Source organism: Heliconius melpomene, chromosome 3 (assembly GCF_056956725.1).
Source record: "Heliconius melpomene rosina isolate 202511_hmr_F chromosome 3, ASM5695672v1, whole genome shotgun sequence".
Classification (NCBI taxonomy): domain Eukaryota; kingdom Metazoa; phylum Arthropoda; class Insecta; order Lepidoptera; family Nymphalidae; genus Heliconius; species Heliconius melpomene.
In genome coordinates this window covers 5,313,456-5,339,080 of record NC_140391.1, presented here as the reverse complement: position 1 = coordinate 5,339,080, position 25,625 = coordinate 5,313,456, and the positions used below count along the sequence as shown (strand labels likewise).

At 36.9% G+C, this 25,625-nt stretch overlaps 2 protein-coding genes across 2 annotated transcripts in view; one reads left to right on the top strand and one right to left on the bottom strand.

The window, feature by feature from the left end:
* LOC146539934 (uncharacterized) overlaps positions 1 to 25,625 on the bottom strand; it is a 146,938-nt gene that overhangs the window by 55,992 nt on the left and 65,321 nt on the right. The gene's annotated exons all lie outside the window — the stretch shown is intronic.
* LOC146539935 (lachesin-like) overlaps positions 1 to 25,625 on the top strand; it is a 77,313-nt gene that overhangs the window by 11,903 nt on the left and 39,785 nt on the right. The window contains exon 2 of the mRNA XM_085207791.1: positions 8,449 to 8,694. Within this exon, the coding sequence (XP_085063917.1) occupies positions 8,589 to 8,694 (106 nt within the window). The 5' untranslated portion in view covers positions 8,449 to 8,588. The remainder of the gene's footprint in view (positions 1 to 8,448; positions 8,695 to 25,625) is intronic.

Sequence of the window (25,625 nt, the reverse complement as noted above, 5' to 3'; positions counted from 1 at the left end):
TCCGTTGCGGTTAAAATTATGTTTTTCATATATTATACCTTAATTCAACGAGATTAAATATCTTTGCCAAGTCATAGTTAAAAGTATTTTTATAGTGCCTCTAGCATACAGTAAGATTTCATATAATCCATACAAATCAAATTCAAACAATACAATACAAATTCCATACAAATCTATTATATTATATTCTATACAAATCTATCTATATATATATTCTGTTCGACATGATGTTTTCTCTTATGTCCAGCGTACCTCGTTAATTACTGAGTAGACTGGAAAAACTCAGAGCTTTTACCACCCCCTTTCAATTTCAATATGAAATATAAACATATCGAATGGGGGTCGAGTGGGGGTCGAATGTATGTACATGTATCATAATATATACTATCGAAAAGTTAAAATACGTTATAAATATATAACTAATGGGTGGTGATTATTGTTATGTAATCCCTGTGTAATGATATTAATTACTTACTATGCTTTGTGTTTGATTATATTACTCTCCAATTCGTATTATGCTAATGCAAATCCATTAACATATGGATTTTATTGTCCTATATCTTATAAAACAAAGTCGCTTTTCGTGTCTGTCTGTTGTTTCTAACTCTTCTTCTTCTAAACCACCCAACAGATTTTTATGCGGTCTTCACCATTAAGTCGAGTGTTTTTCGTAGAAGGTTTATATATAGTTTATTATTTGTACATTTTTATGTAAATTAACATAAATACGATAAATGTGTATAAAGTCCTACCCGTTGAGACACTTTCGCGCATGGGCTGCTTTAATGGTAAGTACTACATGAAAAAAATGTACTGGAGTATTGTTCCTCTTAATAAGATCTACAAAAAAGTCCGCGAGAGTATATTTTTATCTTTTAAGGATAACGTGTAGTGATCATATTTCTGTCTAAAAATAGTAATTTCAATATATTTTTTATTGTGAGGGATATTTTTCCATAATGGTATTAGTCCTTATCCTTTAAAATACTTTATTAATTTTCTACGTTAAACGAAGATAAAATTTGCATTTTACACTATTTCGAAATTGCGAATAGTTTTAGAGAAAAACGCATTTAATTGTTGACACAGCAAGACGTTGACTCATCAGCTGTGCCGACTCAAGTTTTACTTATCCCTTACTCTCAGCATATAAATAAGTATGTTAGTTACGTTGGCCATTTAATGTAGATGAACTGTCTTTTACTGTTTTTTCATTTTAATAAGTACTTTAGAAGTTGTTAAAATACTAAAACATCCTTGCTGCGCAACGCGCCTCGCGACGTTTTGCTTACTTATACACAAGCGCGTGATGAGCAGTCATCGGTGGTTCAGTGGTAGAATGCTCGCCTGCCACGCGGGCGGCCCGGGTTCGATTCCCGGCCGATGCATTCTATTTAATTTTCCTCACAGGCTGCCACGTAGTGCCTACCCAACCGGTGTCGCTGTTTTAACAGCATTAACCACAAGCTCGAAAAAAAACCCGCCTGCCTCTATAGCAAAGAAGATTTAGATGCGTTTCACATATTGAATAATTTCAGTTAAATGTATTATTTCAGCGCGATATTGGTTTCATATTTTTTGTATTAGTTATTAGTAGGTAAGTTTTTGTTTATAATTTCTTCCGTTTAAAAATAGTCATTTAACTATCTAAAAATAGTCATTTAAATATATAATAATAAGTACTTGAAACGATTAGTAGCACAGATTTAAAATTACAGTACTAAAAAATCCTTGCTGATTAACGGTTCGCCGCCCATCACGCGTCCGTCGTGCCCCGCAACATTTTGCTTATAATAGTGGATCCGCCGCACCCGCCTGGCTTCTTTCCCCCGGGCATGGAAAAGGCCTGCTCATTATGCTGCTGAGGGATATCGATCTATAATCCTTCTTAGTACGGTCGCCAATTTGTTCGAGAAGTTACTCCTCTCACTTCTTCAGTCACACATCCACCCACAAAGCGAGCAGTTTGGCGAGCGGGTACACCACTCTGGGTAAACTACGCAACAGTGATCAACCGAGAGAGAGTGTACAATAGCAATCTTCCTTTACGTAGCACGCGTATTCTACCGCGTCTGGCACCCGGGCTTACTTCATAAAGTGCTCAGAGCGGGCACCCCCCAGCACGTCGCGCATGTTTTTGCCGCTCTGCTTTGTAAGTGACAGGACATTTTGCGTGAGAGTTGAGAGTGCTAGCAGCGACCCGATCGCTGCCGTTGTCCCAGTCAGAATTTTGTCACCTGCTCTCTACGCACTATACATTGATGACATCACAATGTCCTAGCGAGTATTACTCAACGAGGAATCCTGTAGGTCGTACGGAACCTCACCCTCCGGCGAGTGACGCAGGTACCATACTACGTGAACACCACGCGCCACTCACCGCAACCTAAAAATAGAAACCCTAGAGGTACACATTGGTCGCCTCGCGTCCAACGTATTCCGTTGCGCCGGTGTATCGGGTCACCTGCACCTAAGGAGCAGCACTCCGCATACCCGGCCGCCCGAGGTCAGACGTCTTCTTCCGAGGAACTTTCTATCCTCCTCCAAATCCGACTCATGAGCAGTCATCTTGGTCGTTTAATCTAGGCCTTCCTCAAGAAACCGAGTGTTCAATTCCAATCCCCTCCCGCATCCCCTTCCATGTGTCTGCTCGTAAGCAGGTTTTCGCCTGGGACCACGGTCGGACCAACGCTCTGATGTCGTTCTGAGCTACTACGGAGATGGCCGAGAGAATGCTTCAATTCTGCGCCTGGCAAAGTAAATTTAGAAGTGATTGCACGTATTTTGGAGTTATCCAATAATTATAATGTATTTCCACGCGACATAGTTGGTTACATCTTTCGTTTAAGTATTTTTGGGTAAGAGAATAGTAGGTAGTCTGTTGTTTATAATTTCTTTCGTTTAAGTTTTCTGTTATTTGTGTTATTTATTTGTGTTTATTTTAAAACAATTGGAAAATTCTTATTGGAATTACGAAAATGCGGGTTGCATTAGGGTTTAATTAATTTTCACATTATCTTAAGTGCTTTGCAAACATACATTATATGAATAATCCAGTAGTAAAAGCGGGCGAAGCCGCAAGAGGGTCGCTAGTTTTCATATAAAATCGAATCTAGTAAATATAATTAATGAAATATAGTCTTAAATATGAAATTACTGATATTAGTAGATGAGCCAATTACTGATATTAGCACACCACCAAATGAACTATTTTCATTTATTGCGGCGTTAAGTTCCGCCACTGAACTCGCAGTGTCTCGAAAATTGAGCGGAAAGAAATCGAGTGCTATGTTGCATGATCCAGCGTGAGGTTAAAATCAACTGATATCATTTTTACAATAATTCGTGTAATATTTCTGAAATATCTATTTGATATTTAAATAATATTTATGGATTTTAAAGAGCTTGGTTATTTATATAGGTATAAAAGACAAAAAAAATTAAACCTATGTTATTTTTATCATATTCACGCTGTATCCCGTAGCAGGGTAGGCAGAGGCAGCCTAGTGTTATAGAGATAGACATTGCGCTCTCCACTTTCCGACGCATTCTGGAGGCATTGCGGGCGGGACACCAGACACTTATTCGCCAGACAGATTCTTTTTTAAATTTTATATATAGAACTATTTACCTAAAACCTTTTGTATATAAATTCAGTGAAGACCAATTTTTATATTTTCAAGCATGCAAGTGACAGGGCAGCTCTTCATAAAACTCTGGCAAAGGGATTCAACACTTAATTGAATGAGAATTTAAGGGAATTGTTGGTTAACGAGCAAAGTTTGCGCCGCAATGAATGTAATTAATTGAAGACTTTTTTAACTTTGTCACGGCCCAGGATAGTGGTGGAATTTTGAAGCGTCCTATAGAATTTGCTTTGGTCACGTGCTTCAGATATTAAATTTAGATTTTTTTCTACTTCACGCTGTGTCCCATGTTTACCAGGGCAGGCATAGAGATTCAAGTGTTATGACACTCCGCTTATATTTCGCCGAAATCTGAAGGCACTGCATATTGAGTGGCGGAGCTCAACACCGCGTTTTGCCATGACACCAGAACGAAGAAATGAAAATATGAAATATTTCATATCATCGAGAGGGGATCAAACCCACAACCTGTTGCATTTACAGCTACACGCCCCCCCCCCCCCCGCCCCCGCACCACAACAGCCTCGTAGCTCTATGTTGAAAAAAAATAGTTTGAATAGGTTTTTAACGCTGCTTGAAATATCAGCATAATTATAGTTTTCACAAAATTATATTATCATAATATGTTAATTAAGAACTTAATTTCAATTAACTCATGATTTTCTATTCTTTGTATATTAATCAACGTAGATTACGGGATTAAGGAGAGATGTGACTTCGGCCTTTTAACTTTGGGGACGCGGCCTCAATGATAAGCTGGTTGTTTACTTATTGTGTAACCTGTTTGTTATACTTTATCATTTTATATGGATTTTCAAAGAAATTGTGAACACTTCTAACGTTGACGTCCACATTGCCCTTTAATTGTACTATTTAGCTTTTTAACTACAAGTTAAGAAACTGAAAAGTACAAAGTTGAACAGATATCCATATATCAATGAAGAAACTAAAAGGTAAAAATTATTAAAAATGTGCCTTTAAACTATAAATAATACTTAATTTTGTTCAAAATAGATAAAAGTATAATTTACGTAACGTTAGGAAGTAGCTGTCATAAATATGAGTAGAATTAAAAGGATCAAAGTGCTTAGAGTCAAACGATTGGTTCCATTTTCGTTTGAACAGTTTTTAAAACACTAAATGAAGTGCCTGAAACACTTCTTGACTTTAACGTTACTTTGGCCGTTTGCCAGGATGGGATTTATGTCCCAATCTTCATTTCAGTCGATATTTTTTAATTTCCGGGAGGGGGCTTCACTACTAAAGCCTACTTATTGATGTTAGAACGATTGACATTAATATCTTTGAATGTCATACCCACATAAAATTTTAGGCTTTAAATATTTATATTTTAGGCTTTAAATATTTATATTGAGGTTAGTAGTGGTGCAAGGCGGTATGTTGTAGATTTAATTCCCATTAGATATTATTTTAATTTCGTTTGATTTAATTTTTTCATCATCATGTCTTATTACTAGGTTCCCTTCGAATACCCTGGAACACGGGAAACAGCGTGACGCTAAAAAAATGAACTAGAGTAGAATAGACAATAAACGAAAATCCTTGCTAAAGTCGGGCAAGCTTTCTTTAGCTAGCTTTTATTTATATAAATTCTTTTTTAGATTACCATACGTACCGTACTATTTCCTGGATCAAAGTGCTTTAAGCAAATAAACAAACTGAAATTCAATTGAAACATAAACAATTATCTATGTTTGTTTACAATAACTAAAACAGTAATGATATCAAAATAAGACGTAAGTGTTTATATTTGAATAGTGTTCATATTCTGGGCCAATCGTAATTCTGGTTTCCACATATACAATGTAAATATTACAATGGAACGGATTCGGAGCCGGGGAAGCTCATATCAGTGTGTGGCACTCGTGAGATAACGGAACTCTCTGTCTTTGTATATAATTGTAAAATTATTATTAGGGGGTGGAATGTCTTGAATGAGTCTCTCTGAAATTAGGGGTTAATACCAGCAGCGACCGACGTTATGTCGCAACAAAGGAATTCAAAATACATAATTTAATTTGTAAGTAACTAAGTAAAAGTAAAAAATATTGTAAAACTTTTCTCAAATTGACATATTTTAATCTCGTCCTTTTTATTAATGTCCGTGATAAGCTTTCACTCACACTTTTTATGTTGGAAAATTTTTCGTACATATTTCAAGGGAAATTAAATTGTTCGAAACTTTGTTGGACACTTTTGTCGAATGAGTGCCGAATAGACTGACAATGAGAATTCGAATTTATAAAAAAAAAAGTTATATAAATTGAATTTCACTCGAAGAATGGAAAGTGGTTTTCGTATAAAGTAACCGCCAAGTAAACACCATTCAATTTTATTAGGAGGAACGAGTTCCCTTTGAAAATCCCCGGGAGGCTATCCCGTAAATCTCTATTTGTCGCAACTAAAGCAGGTCACGGCGGCAGGCTATTACGCTCCCTAAACGCTGCCGAACTCCCTGTAGAGCGCTCTAATCCACTCCGAGCGCTGGTGTCAAACGCAGGGCCGGGCTGTTTGTATTGTTTATTGTCGCGACGACGACGTTACCACCACGAGAGCCTGCTCCAATTGATAGACCCGAACGCCCGGTCTCCCTCTAAACTATTGTATTCCCTTCCATCCGCTCACTTTAACTATGTTTTGCCGTAAATTCTTATATAAAATAGATATTTTCGTGCCAGTCTTCTTAACAACACAAAATCTATAGCTTAAAGAATATTCACATACATATTCTGAAAAGATTATTAAAATGTCGTATATATTTTTAATGGGACTAATTTTTTTTAGAAAAGCTTATAAAATGATATAATATCAATTGACGAATAGATATATATCGATTCACACATACAGAAACGTAAAATGAAAATGACATGGCCCCCCACAAACCCCACTTTGATATTAATTAAGCAACCTACTGAGTCGAACATTCGCGTCGGATCGATCGTTGTTTGTTATACGTGAATAAAAAGTACAGAAAGCTGGAATGGAACAAAACACTTAAAACAATATACCGACAGAGCGGCAATCATTTCTGTTTTATCTCGGCCCGCTCACGCTACGCCGCGGAAACTGGTGTAATAAAAAACTAGTGTGTGTGTTTACGTGTAAAACACACGCGGTTTATGTGTAAAACACACACGCTAGGGGTTTCTGGACGTATGGTGCCTAAATGAAACATTATGGTTTTACCTCGTGTTATCATCAGCTATCCACAAGTTATATTTCTATAGAGTAGTAGTATATTTCCATAAACATAAGCTATATAAATATAATAAATATATATGTATTATATTTTTAGTATTATATAATTATATAAATATTTTATTAGTACACCTTTATACAACTAAAACATCCAATGGTTGCGTAGAAGAGATCGCTTTTTTTATTACTTTTAAGGTTTTACATTGTTTCATTTGTTTCTTAAAGGTACAATAAAAGTATATTTATTATTATATTTTTTTAGCTATTTTCTAGATATTTGTATGTTTATATGCTTATTAAATAATGTCAATTTTAACTCTTGTGTGATAAGAGACTTTAAGAAGCGTTTGTGTTTACGTTTAAATATATAAGCATAGAGCATAGCGCATATATATGTATGTGCTATGGAGTACGGTCAAGTGTACATCCACTCGCCTAAATAAAACATTATGTTTATACCTCCTGTTATCAGCCCTCTACGTGTTGTAAAAGTTACGGTTACATTTCAACCGTTTGATATGAAATATTACAGGTGCTTTTATATGTATTACGTGTATACTTGAGTTATTATTTGTATGTCATTTTTGTTTATTTTTTTAACTTCACGCTGTATCTCGTACACATCAGGATAGGCAGAGGGAATTTAATGTTAAGACACTCCGTTCTCCACTTTTTGCCGAATTCTGGAGGCATTGCGTGTTGAGTGGCAGCAGCCTTGACATCAGAGCGAAGAAATGGAAATATAAATGTAAACAAATATTTCACTTTCTCAAGTGGGAATCGAACCCATAACCGTCGCGTTACAGTCACACCCTTGTGCTACGCCACGACGGTCTCAATGCTAATACTTTAAACTGCACATATTATTAGTATTATCTATTAGTCAAATCATGAACTAGTACTAACTACTGTGAAAAAATATAATTAAAATAAAATTAACTTTGTAATAAAATTTCAATATTCATATTTTTTAGATAATCGGTAATAACTTTGCTTTTGTTTAGATATAAAAAAACAATTGCCACACTTCGAAACGGCTCTTAATAGATGCTTTATTTTCAAGCGAGACGACAAAGTTTTTATATCGTTTGATACAAAAGTATAAAAATTGTTAAAAAACAAAACTCTAACACTCGTTTTTGAAGAAATAAAATCTTTTAATTTCTACAAGCTCTCTCAAGTTTTAAGATCGACGATTCGTTATATTTCTTAATTGTACATAGTAGAAACTTATTCTTGTTAAATGTAATTAGAGTTTTAATGTAATTACTGTATTTTTATAGTTCATTTATTGCTTTCATTTTTTCACTCGAATTCATCGGAAAATGGGTAACGAAGTGTCTTAAAATTATGTTCCCTCTGCCTACCTTGCTATGTGCGGGATACACCGTGAAGTTGAAAAAAAATATGTCTATAATTAAAGAAGTAAACAAATTTAAATCACTGTAAATAGATTTGTTGTATTTGAAGAAAACTTTGAAATCATTGTTCTAAGAATAGTTGTAAAATGAAGAGCCAGTATTTGGCTTGCAAAAGTGCTCTGGAAATTGCATAGTACAAAAAGTTCATTTTATTGTTTCAGATGTAACAAAGAGGAGGGTTTGCAACGATATGACAATAATAAAATCCTCATTTTTTATAATCTAAGAAGCAACATTATGTAACGAGACTATAGTAGTTTTATATAAAAAATCTAAGATAAAAGTAGATTTGCATTATCAAATGTCTATACTCATAATGACTACGGAAGCACGGCGGCGGAGAGTTGCCATGGAAACTGGGGGGCTGCCTTTGGTGTCTACGTTCGCGCTCCTCACTATAGTTGCAGGTGAGTTGAATTACCGAGAAGGGGAATATTTTCTGTTATGATTTAGAAAAAAAATACTGAGCTATTGTATAAAATGTTAAACTGAAGACATAGAAAATCATGAATATTTATGCAAAATGAAAATGTCAGTATTTTTTACTTTCGTTCGTATAGTATAAAATGGTATATGATAAAAATAGATATTGCTTTTACCTAAGCCTTTTTGTTTGGACTTTAAAAAATATATTTTCTAATTCTTTTATCGAAAAATTATACATTTTTCCATATTAGAAAGGCAAAGAATTAGATTACAGTTGACTTCCTTTCAAAAAATATGTTACGAGAATAGCTATTTTTTTTAATAAAATCTATAATTATTTTATTATTATTTCCTTAGATATGGCTAAGGTGACATAAAAATACAGATCATTGGTTTGAAATAAACTCTTTCTCCCAAAGCTCCCTGGATTTTGACGGTTTACGTTATAGTGCCGAAATCTCGCTGCTCCTTGGAAATGCATGACTTGCAATATTGGAGGAGACAGCTATCTTTTCTTCTAAAATATATTCGTTTTAGAATTCTTTTCAAGTTTATATATTTGAAATATATTAAAAATATTAAATAAAAAGAGTCATTCTATGACAGCCATTATTATTTTTCATTATTATCTCAGATATTTCAAACGTTTTAATAGTTTTATTTGGGAAAAGTGTTATTACAGAATATAGGTATCGAAAAGTATTTTACAAACATTTTTTTTAAATAGTAGGAATTTAATTAAAATTACTTTTTAGATGTAAATACAATACTGATACGAAAAGTTTTTAATACGAACTAACGTTTTAGAAATATATTATTAAATTTTATTTACAACGTATTTACATAATTATAAAAACAAATAGGTAAATGCAGAATATCTAAAGTCGAACATTATTTTAACTACAGTTTGAAATACTGAGTGTAACTAAATGTGTTTCTTACTAATAGCCAGTCCGATGAAAAGCTTAATATACCGTCCGGTACGACTTTACGCCTCTTTGAAAACATTAATTTTCTCTTCCTAACGTTGAATAAATTAAAGCCGCTACTTCAAATCTACTATCAGTTCATAAAGTAGCTATATTTTAGATATTTATGCTAAATTTAGTACAAAAATAAGACTTTAATTTAAATCAATCGCTCAATAAACGTCTATATAATACATATATAACATAGAAAGATGAAATTAATAATATGTTATTGTATGGAATATACATATATATACTGGTATAAATAAAATAAATAAATTAGCTTCACGCTGTATCACGCACACAGCAGGATAGGCAGAGGGAACCTAGTGTTAAGACACTCATGTGCAACTATATCCCAGTGTGAAGCTATAAAAATATAATATGTATTTTATTATATGTTTTATTAAACTTGCCTTCATTTATGTATTTAGAATGTGTTCCTGTCCCATTCAGTATGCATGAAATTTTTAAATAATATAGGAAACTCATAAAATTTTAGAAAAGCTTTGCATTTCTCTTTTAATTTCATGGATTTCCTATATGCTTGCAGACTGAGTAGCTAGAACCGCAGTCACAAATTGCTGTTCAATAAAAAAACATTGCTTTTCGGACAACGGAACGGAACAATGAAAGTTCCGTTATCCGAAAAACAATTGGCAAACATTGTCTAACCAGTCCGGAGAAACGGAAATAATTCAAACAAAAACTTTCCCTCGTGTCGATTTGATCTCCCACTTTCCAATTTCACCGCATCCAATCAGACACCCAGCTACGCCATGTTAGCATCAATTTACATGTGAAAATATGAAATATTTGAGTTCATTTGTACTTGTTTTTGTCATGTTATTATGAGAAAAAATCTAATAACGCGAAGAAAAATTTAAAAGCATATTTTAATTATAATATTTAGTATTATTTATAAAAATAAAATTAAAATCCTAACACAGGAAGTTCATTGAACTTTACACGGCAAGTACCAACAAAACTAAACCGTTTTACATGATCTAGCAAATTGTTGCACTTTAATGACTGTCTTCACGAACGGGCTGCTGCAGTCCAGGATCCGGAACACGTAATACCACAGATTCTCTCACGTACGCGGCTCTCCGGCGTTAGGAACCCGCACAGACGCTGCCTTAGCGCATTCCAAGCTTAATTGAAAACACTTTATACAACCTTTTCTTTTAATTGTTCAAACCCCACGAGCCCCGAGCCGTCTCTGTATCGCCGCTTGGATTCCGCATTGTTTTCATTATCATACCAACATTTAAATTGTTTTAGCACGCAAATAATTTCATTTGTAATTGATAGACACATTAAAAACCGCATCGAATTAAGGCTAATCATTGGATAAATTGTATGGAAATTAGTAAACGAATGGATAGCGGATTTAATGCAATTCTATCAGAATGTAATTATAGGCGTCGATGGGCGTGAAATACTGAATAATTGGAAATACGTAATCGGATACACCGCCAACCAAATACGAAATGCGTACAATGATGTATTTTGATTAAAACTTGTTCGAGCTTAAGCCGCGAATAGGTGCGATATTCGATATGAATAGTTCGTATATTAAATGCTTAGCTACCACTTTTATAGATATTATTTAATATATTACTGCGTGAATCCCATTATTGAATTATATATTTGCCTTTGAATTGAATTCCCCAAAATATACCAATTTCAATATTCCTTTTATATAAAATAGAACTAAATTTGTTATATTTCTCGATATTTTTAATAATATTTATTTGATTTGAATTGGAAGTTTTATAGTAATTTTCATAGTGTTCATAGTGTAGCTAGAGTGAAATGTCTTTTTCAGTTTTTTACCTAACAAAGATCTCTTTCAATAAATTATTAAAAAGTAAACGTCCTTATTGAAGGTATGAGTCTGTATTTATATTTACTCATACAATGAAAAATTTATTTTCACACGCAATCTCTTTAAATAATAAAGGTGTGACCTACTTCTTCGTTCTGTATTTTCCACTCAAACATAGACTGCTTAATTTCCAAATATATTTTTTAAAGAAAGCTACGAAAATAATTAGAAACAACCTATTTTTCTCATAGATAAAAATTATTAAAACTTTTTTGTATTTAAAGTCATAAAAGATTTTAGTTAAAATAAGTTTGGGCTTTACAATTATTATAATGGAATAGTATCAAGAAGCAATTGACAAGTGTTGGCTATTAGAATAATACACCGTTTAACCTAATTTAATCACGGCATATGTAAGCCCTTATAGGAGCGTATAACACTATTTGAATCTTGTTTACGTGATATCTCTGGTATATGGTAGTTTTGCAGATGTACTTTATATTTTATAAAGTTAATTATTAACAATATTTATATAAGAAAATATTAAAATATTTTTTTCCTACTACTATACTATTAGCTGTAGGACTTTTAGATTTTTCACTATAATGCTTGTCGGGGTGGGGAAATATTTTTTTTAATATTTTATTTTGACTCTGTGTCTATCTCACACATAGCTGGGTAGGCAAAGGGAACCTAGTGTTAAGACACTCCGTTCCCATGAAAACACTTCCGTTCCGTACTTTTCGCCGAACGATAGATGCATTTCGGTTCGAGTGGCGCAATTTAATGCCACAATTTGCTTCGTTATCCAAGCTAGAAAATGAAAATATTACAGTGGGAATTAAACTCACAACCTGCCCCTTTCGACATCACACTCTCGCCCCTCGCCCCTGCGCCACGACTGGCCTCAAGCTGGCCTAAATATATATATATTTAATATGTATTTACCCCCATCCCTTAGAATTAAATACATAACCACTGAGTGCAAAATCACAAAAATCAGTTACATTTCAATTGGTCCTCGCTAGCGTCATATAATAAACTATATATATAAAAGGACTTGTCCTCACTGACTGAGGTAAGACGCACGCACAGCTGTAACCGCTGTGCGTAGAAACGTCAAATTTGGGCAGATGTTTACTTTCGTAATCTAGACATCCACTAAGAAAGGATTTTGAAAAATTTTAGCCCTAAAGGGATGAAACAGAGGTTGAAAGTTTGTATGGAAAAGAAATTAAATCGGCACCGATTTTTATAAAATTTGAAATTTAGATTTTTAAAAGTATTTAATTGAACACGTGTTTCATTGTTTTCTAGAATTCTCTCCCTAAGGGTGCAAATAAGGGGTTGAAAGTTTGTATGGAAAAATCTTTAAAACGCCACCGATTTTTATAAAATTTGAAATTTAGACCCTTAAAAATATTTCAGTGAACATATGTTTCGTGGTTTATTAGAATTCACCCCTAAATACGTAAGCGAAGCTGCGCGCGTCCGCTAGTACTTACATAAAATCTTATGTGCCATACTAACTATTATTGTAGGTCTTTGTCGTAGATTAAGATAAACGGATCCGATGCTCTTTAAAGTGAGTGGGCCAACCATTTCGTAGAGTTATTAATTTTCATTCGGTAATAAAAACTTTGGTCTACTGTGTGAATTATGTGACACATTTTGATATCTTGTTAGCGTTTAATAATTGTAGAAAGATTCTACGTCGTTTGTTTGCAGATGATTATATTATATACTTGTAATTCATTTTAATTCCACATTTATTGCCTTTTTGTAGATTTCCAATTAAAAACATTGCTTTAGAATAACTTATATTTTAATAACAGGTTCAAAAATAAAAATATATATTTAAAATACCCATGTTCTACTGTGGTATAACAAGGTCAATACTAACACAGCATTGTGTACGGCCAAACGTGCAGCTGTGCCGTCTCATCAATGCAGCTAAGGTACCGGTACCTCTGCTCTATCTCTACCGTCCAATTTCGGCGTGGTCTGCTCACAGGGTGCAAAGAGGTGTGAACTGGTATCAATATCACGAGGAGCCCGTTAGCGGATTTCTCCGCCATTACCTACCTACTCCTATTCTTTCAAGCATGCTTGCACTCTACCATGCTGGTCAATTAAGGCAAGCCAGACCAGAGGTCTCTGCTTCTTAAGGTTGCCACTGCCAAACAGTTCGGCACAAGTTGCCGTGCGATTTATTATTAAAAAGTTAAGTATTTAAATCTAAATAAAGTACAGAAACCAATCTCTATTATGCAATAATAACAATTTATTTTTCTCAATTTTAAAATAACTTTTCGTTGAGAAGCATTATATCTAAAGACATAAGAGCTGCCTCGCAAAAAGTATGCACAAAGGTTATTAATTTTCATTTGCCACAGTCGGTCTCACATGTGCACGAGGCGCGTCTTCAGCGAAACATTTAAGCTGTTTTGTTCCATTATATCTTCGCATGCCAACACTGAAAATGGCGGCAGTTATGGTAAATGCTCAGTTTTAAAGTTTATTGTTAAAAATTTTATTTATATTGTACATAAGTTTAAAATAGAATAAAATAATTATGTTATATGTTATTTAAAAAAATATATTTCCAAATGAAAACATCTCCTCTTATGTACTTGTTAAGCTTTCTTGAGATTTTCGTTCAAAGAATTGTGTAATTGGGAAGCAATTATAAAGGTAAACAATAAATATATGGATATTTACTATATTAAACGGTTTTATTTAGCTCACCCCGTTTATTTGTTTGTTTGGGTCAAATTTAGTAATTGAAATTTAACCCTCTTCCCGTTAACCAATTGATCTGAAATTTGGTATACGCCTTTGATTCTGGTGACAATACAATTATCCATATTCAATATTATTGTGAATCCAAGATGGCCGCCGCTACAAGATGGCGGACAACTTAGTTTTTTTCAATCCCATCAATATGGATATCAAATGAAAGGGCTTGTCAAGTAGAATTCAGTGGACTATACAAAATCAAAATCCAAGATGGCCGCCACTATAAGATGGCGGACAAGTTACTTTTTTTCAATCCTATCAATACGGGTATCAAATGAAAGGGCTTGTCAAGCAGAATTCAGTGGACTATACAAAATCAAAATCCAAGATGGCCGCCGCTACAAGATGGCGGACAAGTTAGTTTTTTCGATCCCATCAATATGGGTATCAAATGAAAGGGCTTGTCAAGTAGAATTCAGTGCACTATACAAAATCAAAATCAAAGATGGCCACTGCTACAAAATGGCGGATAATGTAGTTTTTAATCCCATCAATATGGGTATCAAAATAAAGGGCTTGGTAAGTATAATACAGTATACTATACACAATTACAATATGAATCTCCCACCTAAGTCAAGATCTGGTATCCTGTCGAGGACTGTGTGGCTATAGGGTGCCTAAAAATGATACGTCGCTAGGGGTACCACCCAAGGTAAAAGGTAAAAGCGCGCCGAGAACTGTATGGCACTAGGTGGATAAAAATGATATGTCGTTAGCGTTTTCCCCTCAAGATTCAGGCACATCTGGTTGTACATAGCCTTGTCCCTCTATTGGACCTCTGGGGGGGTCGTTCGTAACATTCTCCATTAACCTTGCAATAATGAGACATCGAGCCTCATTTCAACGAATTGAATAGCATGAGAAATAAAAACTAAAAACTTAAAAATAAAAAAGTAAAAAAAAAATTTTAAGTTAAACGGTTTTGTATTGCAGATAAATGTACTAAAAGCTAAAAAATAATTTCATAGAAATTATGATTACTAAAATAAAATCGTGGGGACACTTGCTACTTACCACTAGGTGGGTGAAGTCTCACGCTATGTCTTTCAATTGTAGATATTGGACGTGCCCCACGATTAAATTTTAGTAATCATAATTTCTATGAAATTATTTTTTAGCTTTTAGTACATTTATCTGCAATATAAAACCGTTTAACTTAAAATTTTTTTTTTACTTTTTTATTTTAAAAGATAATGAAATATATTGGGCGATCATCATATGGAAATAGTTATAGTTTGTAATTTTTTTATCAAAAATAAACTAAGACTTAATATATACAAAAAGTAATAGTTTTAAATAATATTTATGAAACTCGTACATTGTTTGATATTCGTGTACAGGTATGCTGTTTGTATACAAGTCTAAACTAGGTCAAGATAACTAATTTAGGGTGCTATTGTTTATATGCAGGTGACAGAGTCAATATTGTCACAAGCTATATTCTGAGTATGGGCGACAATATAATGACTAAAATATAATATTATTCAAACTTTTATAAATGTAAGGTAGGCAAAAGAAAGGAAAGTGTCTTAACACTACGCTATGTAAGTGTTAAGAACACTTGGTTCATTTGTGGACCAAAGTAAACTAAACTTTACATTTGTGTACTATGGTACTGTAAAGTACCGTCAGGGGGGAAAGGGGTCTCGTTTCATGGCCTGGAAACCTATAACCTGTTAGTGGATTGACTTTTATATATTAATTCTCTCTCTCCGTTTTATATTCCAGCAGCAGTGAACTGCAAGTAAATTGAATTAATTTTACGCACCCATCCACGCTTAATATGCACAAGTCATACATTAAATACCGGATTTGGGACCGAAGCCAAATGAAATTATCGTGAAATTGAAATTGGCAGGAATCATAATTTTTTATGTTTTTTTTTATCATGTTGGTAAAAGCAAAGTTTTTCTTTTAACATGGTTGAGGGAAACTATGTAAAATTAGCTGTAATACGTGCTAAATATATTTTTAGATACGTAGTGACAAAAGAAACATATTAACCTACTTTTAAAATTTTGCAATTTTTGTGATAAAAAAGGTGTTCGCGACAACCGACGCGCATCATCGGCTGTGAACTCGTCACAACATGTTAGAGACTGTTTAGTTTGGCAAAAAGTGACGTCATACCACTCTCGTAATTTTGAAAGTTATTATTAGTGTCTTTTCTAAATTAATAGTGTTTTTTCCTTTGTAAATAAGTAATTACATTAAATAATAAATATAAATAGATTTGGGTTCCGTTTTAGATAATAATTTTCGACTTTATATCGTATTTGAATAGTTGTACTATGATTTGCCGCATTAATCGCTTTTTATATAATAGTAACTTCCGTATAGTAAATTTTATTATTAATTATTGTTTGTCATAGTTTTCTGTAACAAAATAACAGATTTGTATATTCCTAATGTGTGTAATTAATTTTAGAGAGAATTTTCATTGTAAAAACTCATGTAAAATTCGTCATCGTAACAGCATTTTTCGTAATTTAATAATAGATAATACTTAAATAGTATAATGTTTTATACATAGATAGATAGATATTTTTATGTTCTTTTAATATGTATAAATTGTAAAAACATCCGATTTTTAGTTATTAAAATATAAATGTAAATGTGTGATATTCATAGTAAAAATATTGTTGTAAATAAAGATAAAACGGCTCGGTGGCTCGCGGCTCTCGTTACCGTTTAGCTCCGCGCAACGGAGGTGCGCGTCGGGCGAGACAGAGTCAGTCGGCAATCAACGGTGAGCACAACAGGAAGAAGATAGAATCGGAACAAGACACGAATAGAGCCGACAGTCACCGACCGTTATACAGTGATCAACATCTTGTTTCAATATCCTGTTTCAACATCCTGTTTCAGTATCTTGTTTCAATGTATAGCAAGAACGTCTCACAAGAACGTCTCACAAGAAGGACTCCCAAGAACGTCTCACAAGAACGTCTCACAAGAACGTCTCACAAGAACGTCTCACAAGAACGACTCACAAGAACGTCTCACAAGAACGACTCACAAGAACGTCTTGGGGTCTCAGCATACTCCGTGTTCCCATGATCTGGAACCTATAGTGTGCAGGGCGTCAGCGGCTCATTCACTTGAGTTCCGCCCGTCCGGTACAACGTGCTGGTCCTTCGAGCCGGATCTGGGGACTCCTCACCGAAGCTGAAGCATCATCCGTCATCGTGCAAGTTATCGCAGTGCTCCGTCGCGCAAGTGCTCCGTCGCGCAGTACTCTATCGCGCAGTGTTTTCCGTCGCGCTCGCAAACGCATTCGCCGTCGCGTTTCGCATCCGTATCGACTGTCGCGCTCGCAACTGCGCTGACGTCACATATCCCGTCACGTCGTGAGTGTTTTGTGCATCCGCCTTCGTGAGTCTTCGTAAGTGCTCCATCGCGTAGTGCTCTCCGTCGCGCCGTGCTCCATCGCGCAGTATATTCCGTATTGACTGTCGCGCTCGCAACTGTGCTGAAGTCGCCTTACTCGCCTGTAGTCTTCGTGAGTGTTCGTGCATCAGCCTCTGACATCCGCCTTCGAGTGTTATCGTGAGTCTTCGTGAGTGTTCGTGCATCAGCCTCTGACATCCGCCTTCGAGTGTTATCGTGAGTGTTCGAGAACCTTCGTGCATCCGCCTTCGAGTATTATCGTACTACATCGCGCAGTGCTCTCCGTCGCGCAGTGTTCTCCTTCACATAGCGCTCTCCGCTGCGCTCTCCGCCGCCTCCGTTGGCGTCCGCATTGACTGTCGTGCTCGCTACTGCGCTGACATCTATCGCGCCGTAAGTCACGTCGTGAGTGTTCGTGCATCCGCCTTCGAGTATTATCGTAAGTCTTCGTGAGTGTTCGTGCATCATCCTCCGACATCCGCCTTCGTGTGTCGTCGTTCGTCTCCGAGAATCTTCGTGCTTCCGCCTTCGAGTGTCGTCGTTCGTCTCCGAGAATCTTCGTGCATCCGCCTTCGAGTATTATCGTTTCGTCTTGGTGAGTTTTACCAATTATCGTAGGTTTTTACTAAGATGCCTATCACAAGATCAAGAGGTCGATCCGAGGGATTGAGATATGAAGCCGACCCTTCATCTAGTCACACAGAGGTGACACACCCGCCTACGAATACACAAGAGGATTCCGAAATAGAAAAGAACTTAATAGTACCAAGTGACGAAAAGGAAGACTCAAGAATTATTTCAATTAACAAGGAGGAACAATTTGAAGGCACACAAATAAAGTCGACAACTTCGAAACGTGCAAACTCGAAGAAGTCTACGAAATCCAGACGTAGAGCAAGAAATGCTCGTGAAGAAATACTTCGCATCAAGCTTGAACTCGCGCAAATAGCTCTGGAAGATGCTGAATCAGATAGTTCAGAATCCCAGGAAGATAATATATCGAAAACCGACTACGTTAGCTCCTGGATTGAAGATAATGCACAAATCGTACAAAAATCACTTACACCATGTGCAGATGTTCCGAGGCAACCACATCCAGTGCCGTCATGCTATAGAATGCCTCAACATCCGAATATCGGCAACAATTCCGAAAATCAACAAGCAATACAGAGAGATTCAACAAAGGAAATAGAGGAGCTAAAAAAGGAAATAGAAAATTTGAAGAAAAGATGCGAAAAAGCCGAAACCGCTCCTACATCGTTGTGTATGAAAACAGAGGTACCTAAACCTACAATGTTACCTCCATCATCGTCATACAATTTTCCCGTCGCGTCCAAAGTCATCATGGATCTTCCTACATATAGTGGAGTGTTAAATGAATGGCTATCATACAGGGCCATATATGAAAACACTAAGGGATACTTCAATGAAGTTGAAAATACAGCCAGAATTCGAAGAAGCCTAACTGGAAAAGCATTGGAAGTCGTCGACACACAACTCATAGCTCATTCAAAACCGGATGCCATCATAGAAGAGCTTGAAATGAATTTCGGTCGTCCAGATGCAATCGCATATAGTGAATATGACAAGCTTCGATCTCTACCTCGTTGTGCTGACAATCCAAAGGAGATACATGCATTCGCCAGTAAGGTAAGAAGCAGTGTCAATCTGTTTCGCGCCCTCGATTTACACAACTTTATCACTGCGCCAGATATAACGAGGGCCCTTCGTGAAAAGCTACCATCGTCGTTATGTACCAGGTGGTACGAGGAACAAGCATCTATATTCAAACCAGACCTGACGCACTTCAGCGAGTTTCTCACCAAACAAGCAGCATGTCGCACACCTTATTCAACAGAGATCCCGCACTCAGAGCCTACTCGTCGTGTGATACATAGAACGCACAATACTACCGAAGAAAGGAAAACTAATAGATTTCATGGAATGGTGAAAAGTACGTGCAAAATTTGTAACAAAGAAGGTCATCACAGTATTAGCTGCAAGAAATTTCAAGATGCCAACTCAGATAAAAGATGGGAACTCGCCAAAGAACACCGACTGTGCTTCAGATGCCTGCGGTTCCGACAATCAGGACATTCCTGTAAACCACAGAAGTGCAATATTAAGGGATGCATCGGTACTCATCATCGATTACTACACTATGATAAAAAGGAGAAATCAGAAATTCGAAATCAACAAGAAGAAAAGGAAACCGTGGCCAACGCATGGGTACCGTCAAAGGCGCATGCTTATCTTAAAATCATACCAGTCAGAGTTCATGGACCGGCGGGAGAAACCTCCGCATACGCTCTATTAGACGACGGATCAACTGTATCTCTCATAGATGAAGCTTTGGCAAAGGAAGTCGGTGCTGAGGGACGGCTGGATCCTTTAAAGATGGAAGCAATCGGGGATATAGTTATTGAAACGCCGGGATCAAGGCGTGTTACCGTGACACTTGCTAATTCACAGAAAAAGAAGATTAGCTTTACAGCTCGTACCGTTCCGCATCTTAATCTTTCCCCGCAAACAATTCGTGAAGAAGACTTAGCTGCCTGCGATCATCTAATAGATTTGAAGAACCAGCTCACCTACGACTCAGCCACGCCTAAAATTCTAATTGGTCAAGACAATTGGAATTTACTACTCGCCGAAGATGTCCGTATAGGACCGAAGAACCAACCAATCGCTTCACTCACGTCGCTCGGGTGGGTGCTACATGGTGCGCACAATAGGACATTGGGTCAGAAAATCCATTTCGTCAATCAAGTTACTGCTATTGAAGATAGAATGGATGAACAACTGAGAGATTACTTTGCCTTGGAATCTCTTATCATTAATCCGCGTCGGCCAGACTCTGATCCAGAAATAAAGGCTGAAAACATTTTGAAGAAACACACACACCGTTTACAAGATGGGCATGTTGAAACCACACTTTTATGGAAATCAGAGAACAGCATCATGGTTAATAATTATGAGTCGGCGCTGAAGAGGCTCATATCAATAGAGAGAAAAATTGATCGTGATCCTGAACTGAAAAGGAGATACACCGAACAAATGGAATCACTCGTCCAGAAGGGCTACGCTGAGGTGGCACCTAAAAGTATCTTTCCAGGTAGAACATGGTACCTGCCACACTTCGACGTGCAAAACCCGGCTAAACCAGAGAAGCTTCGCATTGTTCACGACGCCGCTGCTAAAACCAAAGGTATGTCACTAAACGATTTCCTCTTGACTGGACCAGACCTTCTTCAATCGCTTCCTGGAGTCATGATGAGATTTCGCCGTCATGCTTTCGCTGTATCAGCCGACATAGCCGAAATGTTTATGCAAGTCAAAGTAAGACCTCAAGATAGGGATGCCCTTCGCTACCTGTGGAGAGGACACCGGCGGGAGGGAACTCCTGAAGAATATCGCATGACGTCGCTTATATTTGGAGCTGCGAGTTCACCATGCACCGCGATATTCGCTAAAGATTGGAACGCAAAAAGGTACATCGACACGCATCCAGAAGCAGTGGAAGCTATCATCCACAACCACTATATGGATGACTACCTAGACAGTTTCCGAAGTATAGAAGAAGCTATAGAAACTTCCAAAAAGGTCCAACATATCCACGGAGAAGCTTGTTTCAAACTCTGCAAGTGGGTTTCAAATATCCCGAAAATAATAAATGAACTTGAAAAACAATCAAATATGACAGAAACTATTAACCTGGGTACCAAAGAAGAAAAGATTTTGGGTTTAATGTGGAGACCGTCAACCGATGAATTACGATTCAATTTAAAACTAGCAAGATTACCGCCCAGTTTATTAAAGAAAACAGCTCCTACGAAGAGAGAAGCTCTGAAGATAGTTATGTCACTCTATGACCCACTTGGTTTCGCTTCACCCGTTACTATTCGTGCTAAACAAATTCTTCAAGAATCTTGGCGAAGAATTATAGATTGGGATCAACATCTGGATGAAGATCTTTCCAAGCAGTGGGCAGAATGGATGCTACACCTTCAGAAATTGAAAAATGTGAGCTTACCTCGATGCTACTCTGGTTATAGTGATGCCACATCTGTACAACTACATATATTCAGCGACGCCAGTGAAACAGCCTACGCAGCAGCTGCCTACTGGAGGGTGGTTGCTCCGGATGGAAAAGTCCAAGTCAACATGATCATGGCTAAAGCGAAAGTAGCCCCGCTCAAGGTTATGTCAATTCCTCGTTTAGAACTACAAGCAGCCGTCATGGGAGTTCGCATAGCAGAAGCTGTCATAAAAGAACATCGTATTGCGCCGGAATGCAAAATCTTTTGGACAGACAGTAAGACAGTTCTGACGTGGATAAGAAATGGAGCCAGGTCTTATAAGCCATTTGTCGCACATAGACTAGCAGCCATTGAAGAATATACCAAAGTTGAAGAATGGCGTTGGGTACCTTCTAAGCTCAATGTCGCCGATATAGCCACCAGAGAAGTACCATCTGATTTTGGAGCTGATCATGAATGGTATCACGGGCCTGCCTTCTTGAAAGAAAATCCGAGTACCTGGCCTATCGAAAAACCGGTCGTGTCAAATAATACTGGTGAAGAACATACTTTTACCGTTAAAGAACTCCAGCTGAAGACAAAATTACGTGAAGCAATTCCTGATCCACAACGCTTCTCAAAATGGGAGCGACTACTTCGTGCCACAGCTAGAGTCTTGCAATTTTTAGATATTTGCAGAAATAAAAAAGAGAAGATCTTTTATAAGCGAACACGTAGAAATATGGAATCAGATCCTACGTGGAACAAACGAAGAGAAACATTGCAAAAGAAATCTACTACTCTACATAGCAAGAAATCTATGGATTCCAACAATTTTCTGATATTGGATTCGAAGTACATTACAAAAGCAGAAAATCTTCTCATCCGAACATCTCAAGAAGAATCTTTCAATGAAGATATCACAGACTTAAGATACAACAGGACTATTGCCAAACAAAGTCGCCTTCATTCATTACCCGTAGAACTCCGAGATGACATTGTCGTTCTTCGCAGCCGTATAGCCGCCGCCGAGGGAATAAAAGACGAAACAAAGAAACCACAAGTCTTAGATGGAGATAACTACATCACACAGTTATATATTGATTGGACCCACCGTTGTCTTCACCACAGCAGCACCGAAATAACAGTAAATGAAGTACGTCAACATTTTTGGGTAATTCGTCTTCGTCCCACCGTGAAAAGGATAGTTCATCAGTGCCTCAAGTGTCGTATTCGCAAGGCACAACCCCCACAGCCTTCTACGGGTGATCATCCTAAATCCCGTCTCGCTCATCATCGAAGACCATTTACATACACCGGCTTAGATTATTTTGGCCCTCTCACAGTAGTCGTCGGCAGACAACACGTGAAACGTTACGTCGCACTCTTCACGTGTCTTACCACTAGAGCAGTTCACCTGGAAATCGCCGCCAGCCTAAGCGCAGACTCTGCCATACTTGCATTGCGAAGATTCGCTGCACGTCGAGGATGTCCTTCCGAAATTTACTCAGATAATGGTACAAACATGCATGGAGCAGACAAAGAACTTCGAGAAGCATTCAAAGAAGAAGCCAGTCGTCGAGGCATCGCATGGCGTTTCATAACACCATCTGCACCATTCATGGGAGGCGCATGGGAACGTCTTGTTCGCTGCGTGAAAACAGCTCTATACACTATTCTTCGTGAGAGATATCCCCGAGAAGAAATTTTGGCTACATTACTCTGCGAAGTAGAATATACTGTGAATAGTCGTCCCCTCACACATGTTTCTGTAAACAATGACGACGAAGAATCTATAACACCCAATCACTTTTTACTTGGGGGTTCAGCTCGTCTACCTGTACCTGGCACATTTAGTGAGGACGACATCGATAGCAAAAAGCAGTGGAGACGCTCACAGATATTAGCGGACATGTTTTGGAGACGCTGGGTTCGCGAATATCTCCCTGAACTTCAACACCGGCGGGAGCCTCTTGGTCGAGGCCCTACTTATGAAATAGGTGACCCGGTACTTATAGCCGACTCACAACTTCCAAGAAATACGTGGCCAAGAGGACGCATAGAAAAAGTATATCCAGGTGCAGATGGACAAGTGCGAATAGTTGAAGTACGCACTAAGGGTGGTCTTCTGAAAAGGCCAACCAAAAAACTCGTTCCGCTTCCAAAGTAAGAAGACGTCGTCGCTCACCGCGGGAAAGATGCAGCATCACATCGAGACCTGATTCTGCACGGCGGGAGAAATGTTCGCGACAACCGACGCGCATCATCGGCTGTGAACTCGTCACAACATGTTAGAGACTGTTTAGTTTGGCAAAAAGTGACGTCATACCACTCTCGTAATTTTGAAAGTTATTATTAGTGTCTTTTCTAAATTAATAGTGTTTTTTCCTTTGTAAATAAGTAATTACATTAAATAATAAATATAAATAGATTTGGGTTCCGTTTTAGATAATAATTTTCGACTTTATATCGTATTTGAATAGTTGTACTATGATTTGCCGCATTAATCGCTTTTTATATAATAGTAACTTCCGTATAGTAAATTTTATTATTAATTATTGTTTGTCATAGTTTTCTGTAACAAAATAACAGATTTGTATATTCCTAATGTGTGTAATTAATTTTAGAGAGAATTTTCATTGTAAAAACTCATGTAAAATTCGTCATCGTAACAGCATTTTTCGTAATTTAATAATAGATAATACTTAAATAGTATAATGTTTTATACATAGATAGATAGATATTTTTATGTTCTTTTAATATGTATAAATTGTAAAAACATCCGATTTTTAGTTATTAAAATATAAATGTAAATGTGTGATATTCATAGTAAAAATATTGTTGTAAATAAAGATAAAACGGCTCGGTGGCTCGCGGCTCTCGTTACCGTTTAGCTCCGCGCAACGGAGGTGCGCGTCGGGCGAGACAGAGTCAGTCGGCAATCAACGGTGAGCACAACAGGAAGAAGATAGAATCGGAACAAGACACGAATAGAGCCGACAGTCACCGACCGTTATACAGTGATCAACATCTTGTTTCAATATCCTGTTTCAACATCCTGTTTCAGTATCTTGTTTCAATGTATAGCAAGAACGTCTCACAAGAACGTCTCACAAGAAGGACTCCCAAGAACGTCTCACAAGAACGTCTCACAAGAACGTCTCACAAGAACGTCTCACAAGAACGACTCACAAGAACGTCTCACAAGAACGACTCACAAGAACGTCTTGGGGTCTCAGCATACTCCGTGTTCCCATGATCTGGAACCTATAGTGTGCAGGGCGTCAGCGGCTCATTCACTTGAGTTCCGCCCGTCCGGTACAAAAGGTTTTTATTATATTTTTTTTCTACAGTAAAGCATTTTTACAAATTTTTTACCATTTGACCAATTTGTCGAACGAAGACAATACAGTAGCGAACCCTAACGCCAAACATGATTTAAACACCATAGTTACGTAAGTATTCTTCTTAATTAGAACTTAAGCCCTACAGTTGAAATGCGTCCCAATTAAATAAAATACTTAGTACAGAATCTAAATGAAACACTTATCGTTTTTTAACGTCACGCTGTACCTCGCATACAGCGGATAGAGGGAACGTAGTGATGAGACTCTCCGTTTCCGACTTTTCGCCGAATTTGGAAGGTATTGCGCGTAAAGTGGCGGAACTTAACGCCGCGCTTGCGGCCGCGGCCTCGACGCCAGAGCGAAGAAATAAAAAAAAATATTTAATATTTAATTTCCTCGAGTGGCATCGAACCCACGACTTGTCCCGTTTACAATCACACTTTCCACCCCTGCCACGACTGGTCTTTAGAAATTAAATGTATTTAAATAAATCATTATATCAATACAATTCAATTTTCATCTCGTTTAAGTCTATAATTTAAACGAGATGATAATTCG